General features: G+C 39.1%; 2 protein-coding genes across 3 annotated transcripts; one reads left to right on the forward strand and one right to left on the reverse strand.

Moving 5' to 3' along the window:
- Nucleotides 1-1,525: 1,525 nt before the first annotated feature.
- Nucleotides 1,526-8,160, reverse strand: LOC140924314 (leucine-rich repeat-containing protein 57-like). The gene is made up of 4 exons (XM_073374344.1): nt 7,994-8,160; nt 4,873-5,008; nt 3,344-3,801; nt 1,526-2,857 (listed from the first exon to the last, which is right to left on the reverse strand). Exons 1-4 carry the CDS (start codon nt 8,072-8,074, stop codon nt 2,816-2,818), a joined length of 717 nt encoding a protein of 238 aa, XP_073230445.1. The 5' UTR covers nt 8,075-8,160; the 3' UTR covers nt 1,526-2,815.
- A 111-nt stretch (nt 8,161-8,271) lies between these two features.
- On the forward strand, nt 8,272-17,804 carry LOC140924315 (cancer-related nucleoside-triphosphatase-like). Of its 2 annotated transcripts, none has more exons than XM_073374346.1 (5): nt 8,272-8,325; nt 12,039-12,210; nt 12,944-13,061; nt 13,297-13,510; nt 17,283-17,804. In XM_073374346.1, exons 1-4 carry the CDS (start codon nt 8,280-8,282, stop codon nt 13,504-13,506), a joined length of 546 nt encoding a protein of 181 aa, XP_073230447.1. In that variant the 5' UTR covers nt 8,272-8,279; the 3' UTR covers nt 13,507-13,510; nt 17,283-17,804. The 2 variants fall into 2 exon arrangements, with proteins under 2 accessions (XP_073230447.1, XP_073230446.1); XM_073374345.1 differs by having other exon boundaries at nt 13,297-13,491; nt 17,283-17,801.
- The last annotated feature ends 904 nt before the right edge of the window (nt 17,805-18,708 follow it).

Genomic DNA, 18,708 nt, shown 5'->3' on the forward strand with positions numbered 1-18,708 from the left:
GAGGAAATTATATTCAAAATTAATTTTCTCCGTATTATCAGGGTTCTCGTTAAGAAGCTTTCAAGGCGTTCGAGCGGTGATGTTATGTTTATTTGTTATTATCTCTCACAACACAAGAGCTTCATGAAACAAGAAGATCTATTAAGAAGCCGACGGGGAAATGAGTCAACATATATCACGTCGCAAAAGGAAATAAAAGGCAGGGTGGCAATATCGTTGGCTGTTTTTTTGTTATGGTATATTTTGATATTATTGCCTTAGAAAAGTCAAAGATGAAGATGATTGAGATTGACAAATGATGCGTCAATTCATAGCTATTCAACTAAATTTAGACCGGAAAATAGTAGATTCGTAAAAGCTTTATATATGAAATATATCATCTTTCGCAAGGGCAGCGCTTTAATACACCCAACATTCTGCCAGCTCTGCTGGAAGAAGCTTTTTCAAAGATAATAATATCGATCTTTAGTGCCCCAGGGAGCCAAAAATCTTACTGGATAAATAATGTGGGTAATTTTCACTCACTCGCTGATTACTATCTAAAAGGGTTTTCTAAACCCTTTTCAGGCCATTCCAATAAAACCATTGAATGGTTTTATTGGAAATATTTTAACCTTCAGTCTGGCGAATTTTTTCACAACTCATGTAGTAGGTTCGATAAGATGTTGTATAAAGGAGTCTTATGGGACGAACGAACAGAGAGAAGCTTGCTTATAGACTTTTCAAGGTGAACCTTTCCATGACCGCTTGCGTTTTGCAATTATTCACATGATCCTTCCCGCGACAAGCACAACCTCGTTCCCAGGGTCCTCCCGTCCCTGCTGAGCTCCGCAGGGCCAGGCAGAAGAGGACCCTGGGGACGAGGTTGCAACTTCCACTGATAATCTGGAGAAGGGCCTTGGTACGAGTCAGTACACTGACCTTACAAACACGATGAGAGAAACAGAGCAATTTAAAAATACAAAACAGCTAGCTAGTTTGAGACAAAAACAAATTAACAACATATCTCCACTTCAATAAGCTCCCAGTCTAAGGCGTCAAAAGTGAAGAAAAAACCCCTTGGACATTTAAATAATCTACCCATGAGGGGATGTTTTGGGTAAGTAAGTAGGTAACTTTATGATATTATGAAATGCATCGGTTGTTGCGTGCTTTTGATCATAATCATATGGAAAAAGCGCTTTATAAATTTTTAATTATTATTAAAACAAAATACATGTACATTTAAGTTATCTGTTTAATGCATGAGACAATGTTCTAAACATGATTCATTTCATATATTCCCATTCAATCAATGTTCTAACAGTTGAAATGGTTTGAACCTAGGAGTCATGCCATATGTAGACTTAATAATATCATGTCTTGCCCCAATGCATTTGAAGATCGTCTTAAATACTGATCAGGACTGTCGATAACACTGACTGATGTTTAAACACTTTCGTATGGAAGTCAACTTTTATTTTCTTTTTATTTTATTGAAATTGTTTATAAACGCAATGTTTTTAGCAAGTTTTCCGTTTTTTGAATAAAGTTCATGTTGGGGTCTGTTATTTTGAAGACACGCTATTAATTAAAAGAAAAGAAGCAAACAAAAAACCAAACAAAAAGAGAGCGAGAGAGAGAGAGAGAAAGAATTAAGTACTGAAAGGGGGCTAAATAGAAGAATTATAATACTTTTATATACTGTAGTTGTTTATTTATCACCACTTTTTTGCATAAACAGCCGCAAGTATATACGACAATATATGTACATTTTGCCATTTCTTAATTCTTCATATCACACCTATACGCGAAATCCATTGCAGCTTGCATTACGGTTGAGCTAACATCCTTGCCAAAGTAACTTACAAAAACCATGACTTCCCTTGGCTATTGAGTTGATGATAACGTCCCTAAATCATTAAAATTGTAGTTTTTTACAACAGGTATGTAGTGTCCAATTACAGTCCAACCATTGTCCTAAGGAAAAAGAACATAAGGCACAATCTTGCGTCTATTGTAAACGGTATATTTCTAAGTTGTGGTACAGCTACTGGTAGTACAGAATGAAATGCACGTTCTTCCCATCTTTTCTCTACATATATCGGTCCATAAATAAATCACGCGTTTCTTCTCTGGAAACCGCCATACGGGTGTAGAAAAGGAAAAGTCCCTTATTTTCGCCAAAAAAAAAGTTTAAAGGAACAAGCAGAGTTAAATTAAATGAGGAATATTGATAATTCGCTCTTTCATTTTATAAAAAAAGAAAGAAAAAAATCCCAGAACTGAGCCAGTCTTTCACAATTGCAACCTAGTTCCTTCAAAATCCAAAAAAACTGCTGATCCGCAAATTATTCATCTTGGACAAAACTTAGTGCCACAAGGTATACTCCCTTTGTAAAAAGACCTTTTTAGTCTTGATGTTTTGAGACTACGTGATGGTACCCTAGAGAACTGTTTCTTTCAAACAAATGTTATCCTATACACGTGTATACATGTACATGTACATGCATACATATTTAATGAAACGAACAAAGGCAAATTCCCTTCAGAACGTCACATGGTCTAAATTGTTAAAAAGATATGATATTAAATATAATTTTATATATACATGTAAGCTACACATGTATATTATCACTGTCAGTGAGTTCTCCACTCCTGGCAAAGGTTCTATCACAGACAAGTTTGCTAACACTTCACATGGACCTTTTTCAGTGCCTTAAAACAAGGTTTGTAATGTACTGTGCTATTCCAAAAATCCACACTGGTTTACTCAGCAAACAGAGCTAGAATTAAGGATCAGTATTACCAATAGTTCAATGTACTTTTTGAGCAATTATGTAAACTTTTTCTTTGTTGCTGTAAAACGTGCCATGTACTGTGGAGAAAAGAAAAGACAACATTTGTCACCATTATACAGTACATGGCTTTGAGATGATTGTGTCAAGGCACACAAGCAAAGCATGGCTTCAGTTTATTACAGTTGTGTTATAAACGAGTTTAAAACAAAGGAAAATAGGAACAACAATATGTACCATTAATTTTGATGAATAATTAGGCCTTCAAAGATTCTGCGCTGCTGGAAAGATTTGACCGTGCAGAGTATGGGCCAACTAAAAGAATGCAAAGGTTTGTCGCAGAGGTGATGGGCAGGTTCAGAGTCATTAGATGTGTTTGAATGTTCATGAATTAGCACCTACACATTTCTCATGGTCTAACCAATGTAACTGTCACCACAAGAACGGCAAAATATGTATTATCGTTACAATAATAGTCACTTTGCCCTCACAATAATTGTTGATATAATCACACTTACAGCCAACAATGTATTAACTACGCTGATTGCATGTATCATTGTAATTACCTGGTCAAAACCTTCTGTCTCTCTCAGTTGTTTAATATCAAACAAATTGCCTTCCACAGCAAGCAAAGAAATTGATGACTCTTTCAGAAGTTGTGGGGTGACTGCTTCTAAGGGCAAACAATTCTCTTCTATTCTTAACACCTTAAGGCGAGTGCAGCTGGCCAGACTATCTGGGAGTGATGCAATTTGATTTCTGTTCATATTAAGTTCTACAACTTGCAGATCTCCAACAGAATCAGGGAGAGTGCGTATTTTATTATCAGACAAATCAATTGCATCTAAATGTCTTAATGCACCAAGGCTTTCAGGAAATGCTGTCAGCAGATTTGATGAAAGCGAGAGGGTTTTCAGATGAGTTAGGTTTGTGAAAAGTCCAGCAGGAAGGGTCTTGAGACTATTTTTGTCAACAGCTAAGATTTCTAACTTCTTCAGCTGTGAGAGTTCTAATGGCAAGGAACCTGAAATCAAACATGAAATAAACATGTAATAAATTGATCGATGTAATGTAACGTAACATAATGTAACATTATTGCATAGGAGTGTGCATAGAGGTGAAGAGGCCAGACTCCAGATGTTCAAAAGGTTGATAATATGCTATTCACTTCTATCTAGTGTAGCATAAATATTGGTTTCCCTGACACTTATCCATTGGATGTAGTGATTAATCCGGTATATCCAACGATTGGACAACCGGAGCCAGGAATTTAGAGAGCCCAGCTGAGTTGGACTCTTGAGATCTATCATCTGTAGTAAATTCTCTACTAAGCCCCCAGAGGGAGCTTATTAATTTTATTCAAGCACATTTGACGGGGGCTTAATAGAAAAGAGCGGGGGGGGGCTTATTGAGAGGTGGGCTTATTTAATTTTACAAAGACAGTGGTATCAGTTCTCCACAACGAACTAGAATACAAAGTGGAAAAGCTCAACTACAAGAAGCTGAAGGTCATGCAGCCGAGGATCAAAAACAATTCTGAACTTCCAGTTGGTGAATAAACCATCCTGGATCAGTCCACACAAAGTTTTACAGTCATGATTGATTAATACAGCCTATCATTTATTATTGAAGAATAATGAGGGGGGAGGGGAGGTGCGGGGCTTAAAAGAGAGGGAGGGGCTCATTTGAGGGGGGGGCTTGACAGAGGATTTATGGTATGTACAATCTTTTAATGAATTTAGTTCACCTTTTGGCTTAATCTTCAAAGCCTTTTTTCACCCTTTGTAATAGTCAACTGCCCACAAGAAAAGAAAGACAAAGGGGGACCCAATCAATATACAAACACATCTTTTTCTTTGACTGAAAACTTAATCAGGTGTAGATTTTTATTTTTTACAGCACTGTAAGGAGTAATTATTAAGATTCAGAACATACTGTAAACACCAGTACAGCTTTAAAATTGTTATTCTTAAATAATTATTTCCACATTTAATAGTGCCTTTCCCATTATTAAAATCAAGGCATGCTGAACCTCTTAAAAACTAAAGGTAGATGAGTTGTACATTTGAAAAAATTATTTCCATTAAATGCTTACCAAGGTGATTAGATGTCAGTGTCAGGTTCTTAAGGGAAGTAAAGCCTCCAACTGCTGAAGGCAGGACTTTGATTTTGTTATTGGACAGATCAAGTGTTCGCAAAGATGCTCCCAGATGAAACAGCTCAGGAGGAACCTGTCAGGTTTTGGAAATAACTTGGGTTAAACATTTGGTGACTCTCCATGTTATTACAGCTGTACTGATGGTCAAAGCTAAATAGCCTGAGTATCAGGCCTTCCTATGGGGGAGGGGGGAGGGGGGGAAGAGAAAGGAAGGCCTGACACAAAACCATTCAGCGAATCGTGTGACACATCCAAAATCTGGATGTGGCAGTGATTGGATAACACACAATACCCCCTGACGTCACCGACCGCAAGAGCAATCGGCAAGGAGACGGTCATTTAAATTTTTCATAGATGTTTTGATTTCATGTTACCGGTATGTGATACTTTTACCGACAGAGGCGCAGAGAGGAATTCAAAAAGGCTCTAGAGGGCGCTCTCAAGTTCTTTTCTGGAATAAAAATAAAACCCGAGCAAGAATTGTGCCTCAAGGCCTCGTAGTTTAAAGGAAAGATGTACTCGGAGTATGGAAAAGCCTCATATGGTTTCACAAGACCGGGACAAAGAAGACGATACCAGTGTTTCCGATATCTATGTTCAGATTTACAACATCCTGCCGTTTAAATGGTATTGTTACTGTAAATGAAAATAGAGCAAGGTAGCCATGTATTGAGATCGCCGACAACACAAATGCTTTTAAAAAGATTGACTTTGCTTGTTGCGGTTACGATAGCGACGTGATTGGAATTCGTTCGCTTCCTCTGCCAAAATTTTCTCACTTTTGAAATGTCTTAAGCTCAGCGGGCGCCATCATATTTCGCCAACCCTATAGGCTCTCACTTCTTTTTGAACTTGTAACAGCTTTCACGAGCTCTCTGTGAAGTGGTGGAATTTGCTGCTACTTGATAATTTCTAGGCATAGGTGTTTCATCATCGCACCTTCCTATTTATTCTTGCAGCTCCTTTCAACCACCCGAGAATAGGAGGGATAACATCAGCTTTTTAGCTGCCAGGCAAGCGCCTGATTTAACTCTGTAAACAAAAGCAATTTACAATTTTCCGGGCACACGTTTATTTACAAACAGAGCGTTGGCGATCTTACCCTAGCACAATTCCTAAAACATGTTATAATTCCTCATAAATGGTAGGTTTTACAGTACAAATATTCGAAAACTCCTCATTGGAGGTTTCAGAAAAAAGCGAAATCGTAGCAACACAAGCACCAGAGCTCGGCCAGACCAAAGGCCGTAAAGTGAGATTTATTTTAGGCGAGCTTTTTGACACGTGAAGCTGACAACCCAATGACCCGAAGTGATTTTGATTGGATGGTATCGAGTCATGCTGTGTGGGGGTGGAAGGCTCCAGTAAAAGCATCTGTGTCAGGCGTTTCTCTCCTTCACCTCTCTCCCTTTTTCGCTTCCATCTTTCGCCTTTTCCCCAGAAACGCCTGATACTCAGGCTAAAGCTAAATGAAGAAACTTCCTTTTACAATTCACTCGAAAAGTGCTTCCACCCAAGGAACTCCTATTTTAATATTGCAAAGCGACTTTTACCCACAGACGTTATAGCCATAAGGAATGATGTACATGTATCATTATCTCCATAATATAAGCAGGATAAGGAAGTTACATGTAATCTTAACTCAGTCTATATGTATATGTGTGTGTGTAAACATCGTTGACTGTATTTAAATTTTACTAATTTTATACTTTTGTATGTGTAGTTTTCTTTTTAGAAATTGAATGTAAAGTGCATTTGCAAACCTGGAGTTGAATTTGCACAATAGAAGTGAATAAATTATTATTATTATTATTATTATTATTCGTTCAAAATATTTCCTTGATTCTGATTGGCTAAAAGCACACGTTTAATTCACCATAACCAGTTTCTGATGACCAAATTTGGAAGAATTTTGTGTTTAGCGAGGAAATGATGTCAAAAATGCAGCGTTCTTGTAGGTTAATACACCGTTAACCGAGAAGACCTGGGGACGAAGTTGAGTTGGTTTGGTTGTGAACTTGAAAAATGGCGGACATTTCACTCGTTTCAAGAGAAAGAACTAGGCAAAAAAATACCTAAAAACATGGCAAGAACACCAAGAAGACAACTCAAAGGGCGACATCTGCTATTTGGAGAATATTTGCGGAGCTGGACAAACCTAAACGTGCACTATCAAAGATGAACTTAACATCCATGGATCAATGGAGGTAAGCAAGTTTTAGCCATGTTTTTAAACTAGGAATTATTTTGAATTTGGAATTATCATATGAAGAATTACGGAGATTTCGGAGGGTGTTATCCGTCGAGGCCGTAACACCCTCCTTGATCTCCATAATTCTTCATAAGATACTCAGCCTCATTCATTAATTGTTAATTATCATTATGAAGAACAGTTCTCCAGAAATGGGTTATCTTAAGACTAAGACCTCAAAAACTAAGACCTACCTTTAAAGGAAGACCTCAAAAGCTAAGACCTCTTGCAACCAAAAAAACGCATTTTAAAATGAAACTGGGGCATTGACTGCGATATTAAGCAAGCCACAACTAGCATTGTCTACACTGACATAACCACACTAACACAATCAAACGATTTGTAGATGTGACTGTAATAACAGCAGGGTATAGAGTATCAATATTTATCGTAGTGTTTAGTTTGATTCAGAGATTCCAACCCTACTGTTTTGGCTGGAAAACTCCTGTTTTCGGCGAATATTTCCAGCCTCCTGCTTTTGATTAATGTTCTCCCGGTTTTCGTAACTCTTTTCTTTTTCCTCGTCTCTTTTTTTTTCACAAGTTCTAGGCAAATTAACGCGAGTAGTTTTTTCAATTATACGTGTGAACTCTAATACACTGTATATTGGGTCTTTGATCTTTAAAGGTCTTAGTCTTCAAGGTTTACCGTTTTCAAGACGATGGTCTTTGGCACTGATGACTAAGGCTCAACTAACTGTTTCCCTAACTAAAAAAAAGAAGCCATATTGTACAGTGTACACTCTGATCGGCTAAATAATTGTAAGTCAGTGCATTTTAATTTTAGGGGATCGTGGATCGCTCTTACCTCAGAAAGTCTATTGCCACAAAGAGAGCAAACACCGGTTTTTTGTGCATTTTCCAAATGCGGTGATATTGAATTACCCATTCTTTGAGAAATCTACAGGCTTTGGATAGGTGTCGTCCAAAACCTTTTCAATTTTCGATGAAATTTTAAGGTCCAAAATGGAGGAATTGCATCAGTTTGAGGTTATTCTTACGCCAAATAGATATATACTTCATGTAATAGTAATAGACTGTTATCTCCAGCCTGGCCATTTTAGCTCATTTTAGACAGCGGTTACAATTCCAAGATGGCGTCTGCCGGAAGAAGACATGTTCTTTTGACTGGATCTCCAGGTAAGTATCTTTGTTTTCTTGTTTAAAAAAATGTACGTGGGTTAACTGCTAACTCCTGAAAAAAAGATTCAGAAAAATTTGTAAAAAATTGTTGTTTACAATATAAATTATAATTATAGTATATTGACCTCTATTCCCGGCCTTTAAGACGAATTGATTCAAGATTGCTAACAGCTCTTCTGGCTGTTGCATAGGCATTTAGCAGGATTTAACCAGCAAAAGACAAAAAAGAAGATATCCTGTTGATTGAGAAAATATCTTGTTGATGATTCGAAAAAAGACTAGCAAACCGTCTGTCCCGGATGCCATTTTGATAGATGGTGGACAAAAACACTGACCCCCAGTCCACGGACTACCCATGTGGACTACCCTAAATTGAACTTCGCCGCTGACGTTAAGCGGTTAGGGTAACGAAACTGAGTGAACAGGGCCATTATACTGGGAAAACTAACCAGAAACTTGTTTCACTCAGTGTCTTAACCGTAAGTGAGTGAAGACTTCCAATAGGCAAATTGGTATGAGGTTCCAGAGTTCCAGTTAAGCACACTCCCACTCAAAATAAAATCATTAAGTTTTAAAACTACTAGGTTATCCGTTCAAGGCTCTGGCCTCCCCAGAGGATGCTTAAACAAATGTGAGATTGAAGAAAATTAAGCTTTACAGTGAAACTATAATATTAGCTAAAACAAGTTTGTCTAAAAATAGTGAATACCTTTTTTACCAATGTCTGCATAATTTCTTGCCTGGATTTTAGACAGGGTATATACTTAAGCTAAAGTGTATAGGGGCAGGAAAGTGCAACTGTGAGCTTTAAGACCATGTCCTTTTAAAAAAGTCAAAAAGCCCAGAACATGAAGAAAGTCTTCTGGTTTAACTATATTATATGTAAATTAATATTTGCATGTAGTTTAATTTCCATCTGTTGCAGAATTTGTTTAGTAACATGTTTCTCCAGGAACTAACAGGTCCATTGTAGCTGTTAGTTCTTCAGGATCTTGTGGATGAAGTGTTTGAAGAATTCTTCAAACAGCCACGCTCACTACCGGAATTTCTGGCAATTGACAGTTGTCACCTGCTTTTATCCATACAGCAATCTTCTAATATATTCGGACAAGGTTCAAATAGCCACAATGGCAATCAACAAACAATTCATTGGGCACGTTGTTGTAGGCCCTTTGTCTATTTTGCATAGCTATCATGCTGGCATTATCTGTACTCCACTTGACTTTATTTACCCTGGTATCAAGTGTTCAAGGAGCTGTTGCTAGAGTGCCACTTCATCTCCTGGCCAACTTCTGCCTAGAAACAATTTCCATCGTACAATTTAGCAGCTGCCTCTTCATCAATTTCCTGGCAGAGGGAAGTGTTAGACACTTGATAGTGCCTGCAAAGACAGGTCACGTATACTGATTTCAGACTACCTGCTATCACTAGAACTGTATCTTCAGTAGTCTCTTCTTCCATACACATGACGTACGTTTCTGTCTTCCGTTGTTTGGATGTTGGCTCACTGTAATCCCTGTCTTCATTGATGAATGTAACACCCTTCAGTGACACGAGTTTCCATAACAATGATTCTAGATGCCAGGGCCGAGGTAAACAGTGGGGTTTCAATTGCGACCGGAAATACGTCTGCAGTTCGCAGGCTAATGCAATTGTGGTGAATGAAAACTTCACAGCACTCCCTTTTATAAGCACGCCGTTCAACAAGACTTGGAATAAATGGTTTCGTAATGTAATGTAATGTCGTGGATTAGAGGACAACAAGACACGCCCTATAATATTTACGTTATATGTTAACATTCTGACAGTAAGCTCGGACGTCAGCATTCAAGGGCTCCGGTAGCAGCCGCTGTCAGTGCATTCATGAGCTTACTGTAACCCACCCATAGCCCATGATACGAATGATGCGTGAATGGTAGACCACACCACCCGGGAGTCTTCCCCTACTTTTTTAGAACAGGAGTGTGGGTTCTTTTATGTCCCCTACAATTTGGCTAATGAAAGAAGGATGGAGGAGACAAAGCCAATGGCTTAAAATCGCCGCCCAATGACGCTCGGCAGACTGGTACTCTCCCAACTAAGATAACCGGGCGGCAGTTCCAGGCTTTTTATTCTTACTAGCGTTCACAAGACTGTTGACTGCGGACTGAATTTTTTATGCCTTAGCACTTGCTGACGTGATAGTTTTCTCCAGTTTGTTTCGATCTCATTGGGTCGCCAGTGACGACAATCCACCCTTCCGTTTTACACCATTGCTCATTCAGCTGGAAGCCTTAGCTAAGACGCTAATTCGCTCTTTTGTATCGGCACAGTGCAAGTTATCTTCTTATCGGCATATTTCTGCTCAATGCGCATTTCAGAGCGCGTAAATCACAGGGTGACTAACATTTACCGAAAAAAGAACATCCCAGCACTTTTTTCATAGAGATTCATACAACCTCAGACGATATCTCTCCCACAACAAAACGAAGCGTACAAGCACGAGGACTGACGAGTGCCCCCGCTTCCAAAACCATATTAGGGACCTTAAGATCCGAGTACGGCGACGGCAGCGAAAACGTCGCTGAAAAAGTGAATTCGCGTTTTTTCAATCTTCATCGCGATTACTCAGGTCACTAACTTTGTCAAATGTAGGTGAACCCTCCTAAAGTTGAATTCCTAAGAATCATATCCAAGTTTAGAAAGAGAGAGGAAATTTCGTCGTTGCTTGTGTCCTTACTCTGTAAAACGTGAAATTAGGCATTTCCACGTCGTCGTTGTGCAGTAACGGCAAAGAAATGTAAAAAAGCGTGATGCACGTGCAAAATTGTTGTTTTGGTTATTAAACCTATTGCTTTTTTGACATCCTGGTTGCCGTCGCCGTCGTCGGATCTTAAGGTCCCTATTGTGTTTTAGCGTGGGACCAGGCTCCGCATTGGGGATAAAAGAAGAAGAAAAATCGGCGAGCCCTTTTCCCCTCCTTAGTCCACCGCTGGGCTCGCTTCCCTCGCAGATTTTTTTTGCTGTTTCATCCCATTTATTGCCTTTTTTTCCCCACTCAGAAAGCGGAGCCTGGTCCCAGCCTGAGAAACGGCCGTGTATCAGATCACGTCTCTGTAAGCAACAATTTATCGGTATCGTTAAACGTTTCGTTTACGATCGTATAAGAGAAGACCTTTTAGAATAACGAAAATTCCTCCGTTGAGAAACGCGTGTCTGCATTTCAAAAACAAAGACTATAAAGTCATCGAAATAAAGACCGTAAAAGAGCAGACTTTCAGTTTGGGGGAAGGGGGCTGACAATCCCGAGGAAACGGCGACGGAAAAAACGGACGATGGCCTGTTCACAAGACAGAAAGCGACCCTGTTAATCTACGCCTCTTTGAAGCATTTTGCATGAAAAGTACCCGGAAAGTACAAAGTGGCCCTCAGTTCCCGTGAGGAATTCTGCAAATTCGAAGACCTTTTGTTGAATTCTCTATTTAATAGTGTATTTCGAGAGACTCTGTTCCATGACACCCGCTCATTGTAAGATTGTTTATCTATACCTTACTTTATTCGTATTCGTATTTTATATTTTCCATACATTTTACATACTTTGGCCCATTCCTACACTTTTCACACATTTAACTTTCCATAAGTCTAAAAAATTGCATGTTACTATTGACAAGAAGAATTCTCTTGCGGTGTATGATGATAATCTATTACTTTTTCTAATTTCTATCTACTAGGAGTGGGCAAGACTACCTTGTGCAGAAAAGTTTATGAAGTCCTCAAAGACAAGGGAGTTTATGTGCAAGGGTTCTACACAGAAGAGGTTCGTAGCTCTACCAAGGGGAGTAGAGTGGGGTTTGATATTGTTACTCTAGATGGACAACGTGGACAATTGGCAAGAATAAAGGGGTAAGAATTATAGTTTTATATTAGAAACGAAGCGTAGTGTTCCCTTTATCCATACTATTAGTTGATGACCCGGAGTGGATGTTCTTTCAAGGCTGCTCGCACAGGCCGTAACATCATAAGGCAAAAATAAGTTCACAGTTTTAAATTTTGGCGCCACTTTGCCTCCAAATTCGAATTCAACATGAAGGATGAACGGAGCACTCTACAACAAGAGTCGACTGAGTTGTTGGTGCACGTGCTCAGTTGTGTTTGTAGCTGCGTTTCGCGTAGTCCTGGTTTACACGTGCAATGCATCGTGTCAGTCGGAATTACTCAACGAGGAGCGAAAATGTACAACTTACTTGTTGCGTCGCACTGATGCCGGTGTCATTGATGTGAGCTTAAAACCATGAGTCCACAGTCGGATGACGACTGTTACGATAACAAATAGATTCCGGCATTTCGCGTATCGGTTCATTCATAGATCACAGATGAAATCAAAATGTTGTTAAAAGAAAAACAAAATTTTCCAATGCATAAGTGACCGAATTTCAAACGTTTTCGGTATGGAACTCAGGGATCATATGCTGGTCAAATGTTTCTTTTTGACGATAGTTCAACATAGTTAGTGAAGAGGCGAGACCTCATTGACTTTGACATGCACGAGAAACACATTTTGGGGCGTTAAAAACAGAGGCCGTTCGACGTTTTAAGCCCCGTTATTATTACAGGGTCTTATGATTTCTATTTGTAGTGATGGTCAGACTGCTAGAGGGAAATCATCCCCTTCTGTGGGAAATTACTTGGTGGATGTCAAATCCTTTGAGCAGCTCGCACTTCCGACTATAAGTCTCAACTCTGATACAATTAAGGTAAGCAGAGTATTGCAATAAAAAGGGCTCTAATTACCTTTTTCGGTAATAGTTGATTGAGAGTCGTCCTAAGGGGATACTCTACACCTAAACCGGCAGTTTTTACAAATTTCCATTTCCGTCAGCGTTGACTTTCAACCCACAAGGGGGAAACTGACTCTAAAAATTCTTTTAAATACTCGATCATTCATCAACTCCTTCAGCCTGATTGCATACCTAAATTCTTGGTTTACAGGGGACCTTAAACATGGTGGTTATAGTTGATGAAGTTGGTAAAATGGAGCTGTTTAGTCAGGACTTTGTTAACTCCGTTCGTGAGCTGTTTTCGTCGTCTCAAGCCACAATCTTAGCTACTGTACCTATTTCTAAGCAAAGGCCCATCTTATTTGTTGATGAGCTAAAAAGAAGACCTGACGTTGAGCTCGTTGAAGTGAGTATAACATAATGAGGTAAATGGAATAGTTGACATCCATCTTTATTTTTAAGACCTTTCACAACTTACAGCTCATCCTCAGTGTAAGAATCTTTGTCTGAGAAAACAGCCGACATTTCACGACGCCGCCACTGGTTTCCCTGTGAAATGACGTCTGAGAAACGAGCGCAAAATTTCCATACTGATGACGCGTCGCTACCTAGATCTGGGAAGTGCTTCTGATTGGTTGAAGCAATTTTCCCACGCGGCACGACCAATCAGAAGCACCACCCAGTTCTGGGTAGTGACACGTCATCAGTATGGAATTTCTGCGCTCGTTTCAATTCTCAGACGTCATTTCACGGGGAAACCAGTGATGGCGTTGAGAAATGTCGGTTGTTTTCTCAGTTAAAGAACCTGAGAGTGCCGTAAAATAAAGGAAACAAAGAAGTCAACACAATAGGACCGAGAAAAACAAAAGGTGCAAAGCAAAGAAAAAGTTCAGATTCTTACACCGAGGTAAACCTCAACAAATGTAGAGTCGCATACGAGTCGAGACTGATCCCCCATGACTGTAAGGTATTTCGGTTTCTGTAGCACAAGGTACCAAAGAGCATTGACGCCGGGCCCTCTCTGAGCGCTTTCCGCAGGATTATCCCTAGGAGGTTGTCGTTGGTACCCTCCTACAACTGGGTGAAGAGACAAAGTGAAAAAAAAGATTCTTGTTTAAAAACGTGAACACGATGACAAAGCTTGAGCAAGAGATATGATCTCGTTTCTTAAAATTTGTGGGAAGCTCAAATGGGGGCAAACTTTGCATGGCCATTTTTTTTTTTTTTTTCGGCCTCGTTCTTATGAAGAAAAAGAATGGCAAACTTTCGGGTCATTTGAGCTTCCCGCCAACTTTTATATGTGTTAGGACTACATGCTGTCCAATTTGGTTATAACTGAATCAAAAAAATTCCGAGGAAGTCCAGTCAATTTGGCTGTCAGAGAAATTTTTGGAATCCAGTATTTCCAAATTTGACAAGCATATAGTCCTCTAATAATTTATATATAGCTGGTTAGTTCATCCAGAATTGTTACCGTGACACAGAAATAATATTGCACTAACCGTTTGTAGTTAAAACAAAAACACAATAAGATTTTTTTAAAAATGCTTATTCTAATAGTGTGCCAACCTATCATTGACAAGGCACAAACCTAGTTCTAGTCTTGCTCTTGCACACTTTGGCATTTTGTATACAAGTAATATTTAACAATTATTCCACGAGGGCGCGTTGGATATGAGATGATAGATAGCCAACGAGGCGCGTAGCGCCGAGTTGGCTATAATCATCTCATATCCAACAAGCGCGAGTGGAATAATTGTTTTATTAAAAACGCCCACAAAATCTTGTTGAATCTCCCCGACTAGAACAAACCGGAAAAGACAAGGGACTTCCGCTATTCACATGTGACACGTCTATCAAAACTGTCAACGCGCGAACGGACTCGCCTGCACTGCATGAATGAAAAATCAAAAAATTGCAGCGGTGAACATTAGTTTTTTAAAAACTCATCGGGATTCTAGGATTTTACACAGCAGAACAGCTAAAAAAAACCTGGCAGATAATGTGAAGGAAAAGAATTTTTAAGTGACAGCCGTCGAAATTACAGTGAATTTGGATTTTCGGTGCAGTTAAAAAAGTAAGAACAACGGAGAAAAACTATTACCTCGGTCGCTTGTTATGAAGTTGTTTGAAGCTACAAGCTGGTTTTGCTGAACGAGAAAAGAAGCTATACTGCCGCCTCGATTGCTCTAGTGAATCGCTGCATAGCCTGTATTTGTAGCTGGTTACTTGTGATTTATATTCTTGATGTCGGATAAACAAGCCGCAGTTATCTATTGGCGAGTGACTTGATCGGCGAATGGCTTCACGATCATGAAGAAACAACACTGGTCTTCTTTCGTAGCTGGTCAAGGTACTTTAGTTCCATGTGTTTTTATGTGTTTTTCGACAAACTTTCAAAAAAGCTCTTGTGGCTTTTTTGTTTGTTTTTGTCTTTTTTCTTTCAATGAAATTGCATTTCTAGTATTCTAAGAAATGAATTAAAACAATTTGCTTCGGGCGCCGTTATATCCTTCGCGAAAAAAAATCTCCGCTAGCTTCCAATTTTAAACTGACGCGTACACCGACCATATATGGAGAGCATGGTATAAAAGCTCATATACCATAACGGCTAAGCCAATCAAAATGCTAGAATTGCGTTATCCAATGATTCAGTTTTTAATAAATAGATTTAGCCAGGGCTAAAAGCGAAACTCTCGTTAATATACGTATAAACAAAAAAAAATCGTGTTATGATAAACGGCGACGGAAATGAGAACGACAAAAAACTCAAAATCTAAATCTAAATAGCCAAAAAACTAATTTACACGCGCAGCACACTTTTTCTCTGCCGTTGTTTTGTACGACTACAATGCCGTTTTCCACGACTAAAACGTGAAACTTCCTAGTTATGGAGGAATTGTCGTATGTGCTCACCAAAAATTTTGTTGCTTGTTTCCTGTTCGCTGTTATTTTTTTCACTTCCGCTCATTTTCACCTTGCTGGCCGCTAGAATTTCTCATTTTCTCACCGCCGCTATGAAATTTTCACGTTTTTCTTTCTACGAAATTCGTCTCCTTTGTTTTTAATTACTCACTCTTTCTCTGTCACCCACGTGAGTGTAGACATCAAAAATAAGGTCGGAAAAGACTCGACTTTGTTGTTGTTTTTTCTCTCGAAAAGTCTGGGTGGCCATGCGGTTGTTGGTTGAGTTATTTTACATCGGTATGCCTGTGGTGCGGACGGACGGGTGGGCGGACGTATGCATGGTCACTTGACTACGAAAATTTCTCGGATGCTTAGGTAACCACATTTTCTTGCCCTTGCTGCTCCGCTTCATGCACTTCGCGCGCGAGAGAGCTCCGCTATAACAAGCTGTTCTATAAAAAGAGCTTTCAATGATACGGTTTTGCAAGTGAAAACCTGCACTTCGCGTTCATAACAACAACAAATAAAACAATGCAAATTAAACACGACAACTATTAAAAAAATAAGCATTTCATATATCACCTTCTTACGATTTCCGCCATTTTTCATCACAATCTAAAAACTTATAACGTTTGTGTTCTAAGCTGTCTCAGGGTTCATACACAGTCTTGAATTCTTGAAAGAGTCTTGAAATTTGCCCAGCAATTTTCCAGACCTGAAAAAAGTCTGGAAAATGGTAAAAGGTCTTGAGTTTTGTTTAATCTACAACAAGTACTTTCATTTACTTTCATTTCGGTCAAATCTTATTCTCGCCCGTACGTTTTGCAACGCACCGTGAAGCAAGCTTTGTTCTTGCGTTTTTTTAGGTCTATACTGATCACCTATTTGATAACCTCGAGTCTGGAAAAAGTCTTGAATTTTGTCCTAAAATCTGTACGAACGTTCCCTGTGCCTGAATATGTTCAAAACACGAATGCCCGTGGAACAACCCGCAAGGATATTGAAAGATACACTTGATAATAGCTCCCTTTCTTCGATTTGTGCCTGTTCTTTGTTATGATCCAAAATTGCGGCTCAGGATGACTATTTGTTTCGTTGGGATCTCAGGTGGTCTTCCACTAGGCATAAAGGGATTTACACTAATTAAAAAAGAGAGGGACAGAGTCAATCGGTTGGGCTCCTCATACAGTGGTAGCAATAAAGAGAACGTACATACTTGCAGTCAAATCGCCATCACATGTCATTATCGGGTAATAACGTTCGTGAACGATATCTTTAATTTGCTTGCAGGTAACAAGAGGTACACGAGATGAGTTAGTCGGTAAGGTAGTAAGCATGATTGAAGACTCCAGAATGAAAACGTGAATGAAGGAAAGAACATTGGAAGAAGATATGGCGGTAATAATCATGCAGAATGGAGACTAAATCTCGTACTCCTCACTAAAGGTGAAAAGAACTCTTACTGGTTAAATAAAGTTAACCAGTAAGTATAAATTCTGTAAAGATATGAGGATATCCAGCAGAAGACAAGCCAACAGGCCTCTAGAGCTACGACACAATATAACTTCACAAGTAAAACTTCATTTCTTGCAATTAAATCTTAACTGTCAAGATCGCACTCGAGTTCCTTGGTCAAAATAAATAACAAAGAAAGACGACCAAGCACATTGGCCCGGCCAAGGGTGGATGCATTCCGTGTCAAGTTTGTTTTACTTTACAACCGTATATGCGACTGATGTATTCGAATTGTCATAAGGATACTTTTCTAACCACAATACATATTGAAATAAAAAAACAGCACCATTGCCATACTTCCAAAATTTATTTAAAATTTAATTTTGATACCAGATATTCTTTAAAAATGTTAAAAATTTATTTGATATTGTACAAAGATTGATAAAGCGTTTTCCCTTACCTGGCCAGCATCTATGCAAATTTCTTGGAACGAACAAGAAAACAAGACGCTGTGGGAGCGTATATTTGGGCGTCGTTGTTCTAGGCGTATGTGACGTTTTTTAAGTTTATAAGGGATGTGTGAGTAGTGCAGTAGCGTTTCCTATTTTACGGATTGGTTGAGACGTGTGGAGTGGATTGGTAAGATAATGACTGTGGTTTGTTGATCAGTGAAACTGGTATCTAGTCAGAATTCGATATGAAGTAACATTGATTTTAGGTGTTAAAGTAAGGTAGTTGTAGGAGGCTGGGAGTGCTAATTTGGTTATGAAGGGATAGTGTAAATACAGTCTGTTCAAATAAAGGGGTGGTTGTGAAAGGTCTTATCAATAGTCAAAAGCATACTTGTACCTATTTTAAATGTTGTTATGTTTGATACTATCTGTATGGAGAGAACGTGGATAAGGAAACGTTCAGTGAATTTGGAGAAGGGGGGTACGAAGATGTATTGGGGAGGCTGAAATTTTGAGTGTGTGGGTTCGAAGACTTAAAGATTCGTCTGTAAGCTGCAACTGAATACGATGGCGCTGAATTCTATCCTGTACGTGGTTGGACTGTGCCATTCAAGGAAACCATATCTAGGCTGCCTGTTGTAACAAATCAGACACTGGGCTTCTAGAAATACGCAAACAAACACTCTTTCACCATCACATTTCTATCATTGCGCAAAAGCACATATGGACTTTCCAGTACTAGCAGAATGCAGGATGTTTGTCACATGAACATAGTTTAGTGGCCTTAGCTCCCGGTCACGAGTCTCCTG

The sequence above is a fragment of the Porites lutea genome, chromosome 14, assembly GCF_958299795.1.
Source record: "Porites lutea chromosome 14, jaPorLute2.1, whole genome shotgun sequence".
In the NCBI taxonomy this organism is placed as follows: domain Eukaryota; kingdom Metazoa; phylum Cnidaria; class Anthozoa; order Scleractinia; family Poritidae; genus Porites; species Porites lutea.

Excerpts from the sequence above, each read along its gene's own strand:
- LOC140924315 (XM_073374345.1), top strand. The coding sequence starts at position 8,280 with ATGGCGTCTGCCGGAAGAAGACATGTTCTTTTGACTGGATCTCCAG. Across the intron at positions 8,326-12,038 it reads TCTTTTGACTGGATCTCCAG|GAGTGGGCAAGACTACCTTG; the intron begins GTAAGTATCTTT and ends TCTATCTACTAG. Across the intron at positions 12,211-12,943 it reads CAATTGGCAAGAATAAAGGG|TGATGGTCAGACTGCTAGAG; the intron begins GTAAGAATTATA and ends TTCTATTTGTAG.
- LOC140924314 (XM_073374344.1), bottom strand. The coding sequence starts at position 8,074 with ATGGGTAATTCAATATCACCGCATTTGGAAAATGCACAAAAAACCGGT. Across the intron at positions 5,009-7,993 it reads GTGGCAATAGACTTTCTGAG|GTTCCTCCTGAGCTGTTTCA; the intron begins GTAAGAGCGATC and ends AAAACCTGACAG. Across the intron at positions 2,858-3,343 it reads AGACAGAAGGTTTTGACCAG|TACATGGCACGTTTTACAGC; the intron begins GTAATTACAATG and ends TTTTCTCCACAG.